Genomic DNA, 10,405 nt, shown 5'->3' on the forward strand with positions numbered 1-10,405 from the left:
TTGTTTTTTGTTTTAAAGTCCTCACTGCAACCTAAGCAAAGCAGTGGCACACTGGACAGACACCAAATCGGCTACTATTCCGCTCTCAGGACATCCTAGGGGACAGTGCACTTATAAAAGGCTCTCCACCCCTTCACCTCTAGAACAATGCAAGCCAGCAAGGCACTTGCACATTTGCAAGAACTCACTCCTACAAGGCTTTTTCAGGCATCCAAGATGAGTGAGAGAGAACATGTGGGGTCAGCACTAAGGGTTACATCCCAAAGTAGCCAGGCCACAGTGAAGACCAAGGCCGTAACACACACACACACGCCCTAGCAACAACATGGAGGTTCTCCAGGCTATACCGTTTTCTCTGGTGTTGCATCCCACATCCTTCTTACCTCCCCTCTTCAGAAGAAGAGAATGAAAAGGAAGAAAGTCCCCAAGCCCTGAAAACACATTTCTTAGCCAATTAAGGCTATTGATTAGAAATGTCTGAGTTTCGACTCTCCTATCCTTTAGGAAAGTGGAAAATCCAAACTCGTGTCAAGATTTGGACACTTTTAAAGATGTCTTTGTCTCTTTTCATGGTAGATGGAGAGTATTTGGGAAAGGAGAGCCTGTGCAGCATAATCACCTGCCAGGCAAAATGGGGAAGAACACACAAGTCAGATTTCTGGGGGCTAAGACTCAATTATCTCAACCCCAACCTACTTATGGCTGATTTCCTCAAACATAAGTTTAAAAAAAAAAATAGTAATAAGAAAAACTCTGCCATCTAGAAACGCCTATTGGTTTTACTGTTTCTGCAACTTCCCCCACAAGTCGGTCGGAAGGTGTAGTTAGCCTGGCTGGTGGGGGCGGGGGGCGGTGGCGGACACACCTCCATAACCTGAGGAACCACAGGGAAAATGCCCTGTTTCCCAGCAGGGGGAGCAGTCTGGAAGGAGGAAGTAATTGCCGATATGGAGACAAAACAACGAACTATTCCCAGAGCCCTCTGAGGCACCAACCAACCCTCTGTGGAGGGGTGTCAGGCAGGTGAGACGTGAGAGGGGCAGGCTGCGGACGATGGGCCAGCAGCCAGGGACTCCAGGGCTGGACCAAGCAGCCCATATGGCCACCAGCAGAGGTCAGCGTGGACTTAGGGAGTTCTGAAGATGGAAGGGAGCCTTCAGGAAACAACTAGCCCAGACCCCACTTGACTGAAGCTAAGAGCTAGTCAGCAACTTGTCCAAGGTCACAAAGCTAGTGAGTGGAAGGTCAAGGGCCAGAATCCAAGCCTCCTGTTTTAAAAGACAAGGAAACAAATGTTACCACATTTTGACTAATTGTATCAATTCCTCTCCTAGGTATTCAGACACATGTTTGCCTCTCAGTGTCTATACTGACACAGAGATGAAAAATAGCCTACTGTGGTAATGAGCCCAGACTCTGGAGCCAGGCCCTGTGGGTTTGAATGCTGGCAGCTCTGTCAGTTACTGTAACCTTAAGCAAGTCACTTCATGTCTCTGCAACTCAAGTGTTCTCATCTGTCAAATGGGAGTAACCACCACCCACCTCATGGGTTATGAGTTCTTATGTGCTAAATGCAGTGTCCAGCACAAAATAAGTGGTATGTAAAAGGCAGGAAGGAATTTCTTAGGGAGGAAATAATCCCCATACTGGTTTCTCCCCAGCCCCTAGTTCATCTTAGTCACAGGTTACTGCCTTTTCCCTCCAACACCTGGACATAATGCATCTAAAATCTCACACCGCTGTCTCTTCCCCCTTTCAGGCCAAACCCAGTCAGTTATTAGAAGTAAACTGGCCAAAATGCCCCGAGAGGTACGAACTCTAGCTAAGGGTCTACTTTGGCTACTGCCTGCCCAGCCTACTGCACCTTCAGATTTCCACTTTCAAGATCATGGACTCAAAAGTTACCTCTTCAGATCCTCGCCTCCTACCTTCTGAACCCACCCACTCCTGTGAGTCTTGGGGTCTGCTTTGTGACCCTCATGATATGCTCTAGTCCCTCAAACCTGCTGTAATCACAAGCCTTCCAACCTCACTTACTTGCCTGTCCTACCTTGGACTCCCTGCCCATCTTTCTCTGTGATGCTGTCACCGACTCCCTATAGATTCCTGCATCCCTCATCCCATGGTGAGATCACACCACACCCCTCCCAGGCTGCCAAACTGGGTGGAACAGTCCAGAAACCAGGCCAACTGCCTCCAGGACAGACTATGCTAACCTCACCCTTCATGGCTAACTGGAGGCCTGCCACATTTCCATGGAGCCCACGCTGGCCCACTCTCCTGTGACTCTGACCATGGCCTCCGCCTCAGAGTTCACCAAGGAAGCCAAGGCCACCAGAGAACTGAGATGACAGGCTCTCTTTCAGACTAGAGCTTCTCAGACATTACCAGGCATTCAAATCCCTTGGGGATCTGGTTAAAATGCAGACTCTGATTCAGTGGACTGGACTGGGCCCTTAGCTTCTCCCTAGTGCTGCCAATCCTGCGGGTTCCCAGATCCCACTTTGAGTGGCGAAGTTCAAGGGATCACATAAAATTCAGTGGTTACGCTGTTGCAGATCTATTCTTTTTCATCTTCATGACAAACCTGCAAGAGAGACAGTCATCCCAGTTTACGGATGCAGAAAACTGAGGTTCAGAGAGATTAAGAAACCTGTCCAAGGCCGGGGGGCTGCTGGAGGGAAGATTCCAAAACCTGACACCTACTTTTGCTCTGCATAAGGGATTTCCACGAGCAGAAATCATTAAGAAAAGCACATGGAATGGTTTATTCGTAATACGAAATCTTCTTAGCTGATGAGGATGAGATAAAGATGGGTTATAAAACGGCCACAGCGTCCCCATGCTGGAGAGTCCACCTAACAGCTGAAGGCCTAAAAGCAGCTCTCAGAAAGTAGGTTAATTCCACCAGTCAACATGGAAGAAGACATCCAGGGGAACAGAAGGAAAACTTTCCATTTGTGCAGGGAATGTAAGGGAACGCACAGATAACCTCTAACTGGCATGTTGGGGGCTTTGTGGCCACTCTTTAGGCTAAAAAGGTTGAGAGCATGGTGGGGACCATGTTTCCCACACCACAGTGCTCCCTGCACATTTGACCTCCACCTCGCCCTTCCCTCCTCTCTGGGAGACCGCCTAGCACTCTGACTTCCAAGGCCAGGGGTGCCCTGGGAGCCCCCCACCCCACACTGCTCCACCTTCCCCAGAAGGCAGACCCAGCAGTCATCCTCCCTGTGGGCACGCTGGAGGCCCTGGGTACTGCCAGGTCCCTGACCCTGCCATGCTCTAAGCTACTCCCCTCAAGGTCGTCTCCCATGTGGGACCACCTGAAAAGGTGGGCTGAGGTGTCTGATGGCGACCCCACTCAGCTCACTCCTCATCTCCACGTCAGTGATCCTCAGCCTCCTCCTTCTGACTGTTGAGTCCAACTCAGTCTCCCAGTCTGGGGCTTCTCATCATCTTGATCTTCCTTCATTTCAGCAGCATCTGCCCAATCCCTTTAACGGGTGTCCTCGAACCCCCTCTGTCTGCTTCTGATAGAGTGCTCTCCTGGGTCTTCCTCCGTCCCTGACTAACCTTCTAGAACTCTCCTTTCCCGGCCCAGCCTCCTCACTGCCCTCATTCCTGAGAACGTGCCCTTGACCCTCACCTCGATCATCCAGGTGGTGCCACACTTTCTGCTGACACCACCCGCCACATGTCCACCTGCTACACATCCATGACACACCCTGTCCCACCCGGCATGGGAGCCCCAAGTCAGCTTGGGTCGCCAAGGAATCAGCACTCAGAACAATGCCAGGGCTGGAATGGTGTGCACTCTCTCGGGGCTACTGGCTAAATAAATGACATCCTTGCCAGATCACTGGACTGCTCAACTTCCATCTTCCAACAGCTCATCCCAAGGCCAGGCCAGGGCCCATCCAGAGCAGGCTGTGGCTCACCGCGTAAAAGAAAAAACCAGCAATCTCCATCAAATCAGAGGATACAGGGGAAGTGATAATAACAGTACAACTGTCTTCAGTAAACAGAGTTTCTGGCTTTAGGGGCAGCTCTGACCTATGGGCTCCGGGGGCTGAAGGTCTCAACGTCCTAACACACCTCCCATCCACTTGGGTCCCCTTACTGCGGTCCACAAGCTGTGAAGTTCCAGCCCTGTCCAGGTTGAAGTAAGGATAAAGAGGAGCCATTGTCAGGATGCTCTTGGCCTCACATCCCTTTTGAGGTCTGAGGAGTAACCCAACTGTCTGCACACCACTTGTAGTTCATTAGGATTCAAAGGTAGCACCCATTCTAAATTGTGCCCTGAACCTTAATCATAATTCTGTTCTTTGCGGTGCTAAGTGAAACTCCTCCCAGACACAGCAACACTGGCCAGTGTTTCTCAATTCCCCTGAAATCTCCTTCGTGATGTAAATGCTCAAGTCCCAGCTGCTTATAAAGGTGGGAAGCAGGATGCAATTAAGGTCCCAGAACATCATACTTAAACTCGAATCATGACGCTTAGTGACTCCATTATCTCACACAAACACTTACAAAGTATTGTAGAGGAATCAGCATTTGAAGAACACAAACGTGGACACAGTGCCATTATCTCTAGCCTCCTGGAAATCACACCGCTGGTCTGCAACAGTGTTAACTACTGGGTCTAATTCTGTTGCTCTCTGAAGACTATCCAGTTGGTGTGGGGGAAAAATAGTCCGAGATCTAGAAACCACTGACGGTGTTAACTGCAGCACTTTGCCTTTCCCAGAAGATAAATTAGGAAGAATTTTTGCCCGTTCAAGTTATTTTTCCCAAAGCCGAGAGTCGAATGGCCTTGGTACCCTGCCTTGAAGACACAGATGCAATTACACCGAATAGCTATGAACTGCCCCGCCAGCTTCCCCACAACTTCATTTGATAAAGTGAGACGCAGACACACACTGACAGACAAGCACACACCTTCTTTAACTGCCAGACGCAGCACCAACAGGAAAATGTACGTCCAATCTACGGGGTGAAAATCAGCCCTGCAGCTCATCACTGAAGCAAAATAGCCATATACACGCCGCCGACCAGCCCGACTGCCTTGTAAGGAACCATCGCTGACAAGTAGGGTTCCTATTCAGCAGGCTAATAATAATTATAGCCAGGGCAGGCATTAATCAGCTTGGCAGATACAGGAATTCTGTTAACAAGGCTAAAATGAGTGCCAAGCAATCTCTGAAGGCCACAGCACTTCAAAGACTGTTAAGCTGGGGGGATTCACTAAGGTTCCTCCTGCCAGCCTTCCCCCGCCTTCTGCCTTTGGGTCCCACCCCTCAGAGCAGGCGCAGGCGTGGAGACCTGCTAGGAGTCAGGGGTCACCACATGTGGGAATAGGAGCCCTTGGTCCGGCCCCTCCAGGAATTGTGCCTGGACTGCGCTCACCCCAGACTCTCTCATTTGCAACTGCACTCTGGCTGTCAAATCACGGCCGTCCTTTTTTCTGCCAAAACTAGTCTCAGGCAACACACAGCGTGAGGTTACGGAGAGCATCAGTCAACTCCTTCCTGAGCACAGGCACGGTGGAGCCCCGTGATCACATTCTGGCTCAGCCTCGGAACAGCTGTAGGACTCCGGACACGTGATGTAACTTTTCTGGGCGTCGCTTTCCTCGTGTGCAATGGGCAGGAAAGAACAGCACCTTTCTCAAAGGGTTGTGAGGATTAAATAAGAGAAGGCACATAAAACCTGGTGCTTGATATGTACTCTCTAAACAGCAGCTATCATTTCCGTCCCATACAGAGCCCTCTATAGAAACTGAGAGAAAAGAAGAAACAAAACATTTGGTATCACGGACACGCGCATGTGATAGGAGCGGCTTCGCCTGGGCTAAGCTTTTTACCTGACCTCCTTCAGAGCTGACAAAGAGACTGCTTAGCTCGCCCCGCAAGTCCACTGTTCTCGCCCACGGATGTTGGTGCTCGGTAGCCGCTAGGCTACCTGGCATTCCTCGACTTCCCTTGCAGCTAGTGTGACGAGGCTAAGTTCTCTTGAATGGAATGTGTGCAGAAATGATGCATGCCCCTTCCAATCCTGGTCCATGAAACCTCCATGTGTTCTCCTCCAGGCTCTTTCCCCCTTTATGGGGCAGGAGAGGGGATGAGGACAACCAAAGTGATCTTAGATGGGCTGAAGACAGGGGAGCTGCTATCAGCCTGGGCACCAGGATGGCTGCAAGGACCAGGCATACCACGCACCCTAGTCATGTGAAGCCCCCGCCTGGCACTGTTGTGAGAGACCTTTCTATTGTTTGAACCCTGATGCTTCTGAACTGTGAAGCTTCGAGTCTCTGCCTTTGTTACAGCAGTTTGGCCTACCTAATTAATGTAAGTCTTCTGTCTAATTTGAATTTGAAAATACAGATATAATGCTTCTGTCACTTAAAAACCATTTCAATGGATTTGAAAGTTGTGTTTTTTTTTTTTAAAGACACAAATGAAGAAAAATTCCTCGCCCCTTCCTACCTTTCACTCTGTAATTCATGCTGCACAATAGTGAGAACTGACCTCCTCCCGCACATTGCTGTGTTGGGTTAATTTCACCCTGAGAGCTTTTAAGGGCTACCCAATACCCACAGAGACAGGGATATATGCATGTATCTACTCAGTTGGCCAACATTTACCAAATACCTACTACGCACGGCCCACCAGGAACCCTATTAGTAACAGGACTACAGTGAACAAGATGAACGTGATCCCTGCCCCTGGGGATATAATCAGTGTGGGGATTCAGACCAGAAACAAGTATTATATACAGTGAGATAAGCGACATGACAGGAAAAGTACGGGCCGCCTGGCAGCACCCCCAAAACCAATACCCCCCCCCTCACAGCCCAGACTGCTCAGCCCAGCACGAAAAGCCTTTAGGAGCTACCCCAAACCCACCCTTCCAGCTTGCTCTCCCATTAGAACCTCCCCGGCCCACCTCCAGCTCCATGGATCTCACATGCCCTTCCTGAAAGAGCCTAGCACTTTCACATGGCCCCACTCGATGCCCTTCCACAAACGTGCTTTTCCTGGAACGCTCTTCCACTCCTTTCAATATTCTAATCATCCTCAAGGCTCAGCTCAAATGTCACCTCTTCAGCAAAATCAACCCCAACCCCAAGTCAAAATTAATCATTCTCTTCCCTGCTTCCTACCAGCACTTGGGTGTCTCTGTCAGGTATCTCATTTGGTCTTGTAGTTAACTGTTTTATTTATTATCTGTCCATCTACCTGCACTGACCACTCAGGGAGGTATTTGTCTGCGATGTTCTGTGGACTCTGATGGATATTCAAGAAATGCCGTAGTGAATGGGTGGACAAGACAGGTCAGACACAGGGACCTGCTCCATGAAGCTGAGTGGGTTCTGATGGGATTGTGACCTTTGAGAGGGAGACTTAGGAAAATGTTTGGAAGAAGCAAGTTTTGGGGGAAACGGGAATACGTAGGTGAGAAAAGAGAAGCAGGAGGCACATTCCCAGGCCATGGAAAAGGGAAAGGCCAGAAGGTTCACACAATTCTCTGTAAAGGACAGCAAACAGATTCCTTAGAATGAAGTATTTGATTCAAAGGGAAGCGAACACAAGGGGCAGAATATCCTTGGAAGAAAAACCAAAAGGACCAATGAGCAAAGGTGAGACACTCCCCAAAACTGATCCTTCTGGAAAATGATGAACTAAGGAGGATGGAGGAAAAGATCAGCCAGGAAGATGTCCAAAGTTAATCCGTGCAGGGAATTATCAGAACCTGGGCTAGGATAGTAGCTGTAGAAACAGGAAGAATGGGAAGAAGCCGGAGTCTGTGCTAGGAGAAAAGCCACAGAACTGAGGGACTGTGTGAACGTGGAGGTCACAGAGGTCAGTGATGGCAAAATTATGCCCAGGATGCAATACGAGAGGAAAGATGAGCTTGTTTATTGACATATTAGGTTTCAGGAGCCAGTAGAACATGGAGGGCTTCCCAGAGGTCACAAAGAAGCCACACTGGGTGAGTGCTGGAGGGCAGAACTGTCATCTGGAACACCAAGTTCAGAAGCTGTTAGGTGGAAAGGCACTGGCTGGTGACTCCTCAGATACTTATGTGTAGTTAACATGAAATGCCCTGCCAACATACAACCAAGGCTTCTCCAAGCTGTGCTTTTCCCACTTCAGTTTTTTTCCTTTTGTCCATCTCTTTGCCCCCGATCCCTTTTTCTCCATCATAATTACTCAAGGGCATTCTTTTCAGACTTCATGAGCCCACCATCTGAGCTGGTACAAGGGTTGTCAAGAGCACAACTCTAGGGGGTCATTCATCTTGGCTCCAAAGTGAAGAGCAGCTCCTAGAGTAGTGCAGTGCACAATCTGTGTGACTATAGGGCATGGCCTGGTGTGACCCAGACACATTAGCCAATTAATGTGTATAGACTATCACAACAAACGGAGAACTTCAAGGGTCCTGGTATGAAAGGGAAAGCTCTGGGACCTAAGACCATACAAAATATGCTACAAAACCAAGTGAAAGATCTGGAAGCTTTCTGCACATAAGTTGCAGCTAAAGCAGCATGGCTGGATGAGCTCTCTTGGGGAGTGAATTCCAGAAAACCCTTCAAAGAAAGAAAACACAAGTATCAGCTAGAAAGGGCAGCGGCAGTCATGGGGGTGGGGACAATGTGGGCCCTGGTGTGGGCAGGATGGCAATGGCTGTGGAAGGCTTCCACTGGGACCCTCTGACTGTAAGTGCAGAGTAGCCATTTGCCCTGTGTGCAGCTGGGTCCTGGCTGGGACAATCGCCACACACCATGCATTCTGCAAAAGATTCAGATCTGACTTCTCTAGGGGCTTGGAAGAGAACCCTGGGTCAGGTCACAGGACTCCTGTTCTGGCTGACACAGACCAAAGGGATCCAAGAATATGAAATAATATCAAGCACCGGGGTCAGTCCTCCAGCACCTCAGAGGGCACTTAACAAACATACATATTTCTATGGCTGATAACTGCATAGTTATGTTAAATAACCATATTACCATAATCATGTGTATCTACAGGAAAATGGTGTCTGTGTGTATGGGGTAAAAGGAAAATGGAGAGGAGGGGGAAAAAAAAAAAAAACCCACCAAAGATTCCTTGGGTAGGGGGGGGGGACACCGCTGGGTGAAATGATCAAGAGGCACCCGGGTTTGGGGAGAGTGGAAGACGGGGGCCGTAAAGGGAAGAAAAGTAACAGGTAGGAAAAGTTGGAGAAGCCAAGGCGCCCGGGTCTTTGTGTGCAAATGTGCAGCTAGGCAGCTTCAAGAAGAGCTCAAGGAAAAGACTGAGGCAGAATATCGAGCCACCGCCAACATGACGAAGGACGAGCACACCGATTTTTCCTTTAGCGCTCTGGGCCACCCCGTGACCTTCGTAGAAGGAAGTTGGCGGATTGTCTCCCTTCCCTGGAAAGGCAGCTCGGCGTGGGCTGGCATGTGCCAGGGACGATTCGGCCGATCTCTGCTACGGCGGGCCACATCAAAGGCGCATATTTCCGCCCCCCTGCTGGGGACGTGGCCGGGTACCGCCGGCACCTTCCGGGCCCGGAGTTCAAGGTGAGCCGGGCTCCTGGAGGCCAACAGGTAGGGAGGGCTGGGGGAAGCCGGCCACCGGCCACTCCCCCCCGCACAGGTGGGGCGAGGCGCGGCCTGGCGAGGCGGCCCGGCCAGATTCGCGCCCGGCTCCCCGATCCCGCGCCGTTCCCCGCCGGCCCGCGCCGCCCGCGGACCCCGCCGCCTCTCCCGGGAGCCGCCCGGCACCTCGGCGCCCCAGGCCGCGCGCCGCAGCTGCGCCCCGCCGAGCCTCCCACGGCCCCCGCGCCCGGCCGAGCCCGGCGCGCACTCACCCAGCCCCAGGAGCGCCAGCAGCAGCGGCCTCGGCGCCAAGCGCCCCATGCTCGCCGGGCGGGAGCGACTCTCCCCCGCCTCCTGCGTCCCCGCCGCCTCTCCTCCTCCTCCTCCTCCAGCTCCGGCTGCTCCAGAGTCCGCGCTCCCCCGCCTGGGCCGCGCGCCTGCTCCGCTCTCCTCGCGAGCCGAGAAATCCCAGCGCTGGGCCGTACGTGCGCCCCTCGCTCGCGCGCCGCCCGCCCGCCTGCCCCCGCCCGCCGCCCGCCTCCCGCCTCCCGCCGGCCGGGCACCGGGAGCCGGGCGCCGGAGCCGCCCCGCCGAGCCGAGCGCGCAGTCCCGACCGCTTCCCGAAAGCAAAAGGGAAGAGCCGCAGCGCCCGCCCGCCCGCGCCTCCCATCCGGCGCTCTGCCAGCTACAAACACAAACTTTCCCAAGCCCCTCCCCGCTCCAGGTAACGGCGGCAGCGCCCGGCCCCCCGCTTAAAGGGGAGGAGGCGTCGGAGCCCACCCCGCTCTCCCCTCGGGCCCCCGCCCCACGACAAAC

The 10,405-nt window shown here is 52.1% G+C and overlaps 1 protein-coding gene across 1 annotated transcript in view; it reads right to left on the minus strand.

Moving 5' to 3' along the window:
* PTGFRN (prostaglandin F2 receptor inhibitor) overlaps positions 1-10,118 on the minus strand; it is a 78,867-nt gene extending 68,749 nt beyond the window's left edge. Inside the window, exon 1 of the mRNA XM_032881337.1 lies at positions 9,862-10,118. Within this exon, the coding sequence (XP_032737228.1) occupies positions 9,862-9,910 (49 nt within the window). The 5' untranslated portion in view covers positions 9,911-10,118. The remainder of the gene's footprint in view (positions 1-9,861) is intronic.
* Positions 10,119-10,405: the final 287 nt, after the last annotated feature.

This window comes from Lontra canadensis, unplaced genomic scaffold (assembly GCF_010015895.1).
Source record: "Lontra canadensis isolate GAN:19392208 unplaced genomic scaffold, GSC_riverotter_1.0 scaffold75, whole genome shotgun sequence".
Classification (NCBI taxonomy): Eukaryota; Metazoa; Chordata; class Mammalia; order Carnivora; family Mustelidae; genus Lontra; species Lontra canadensis.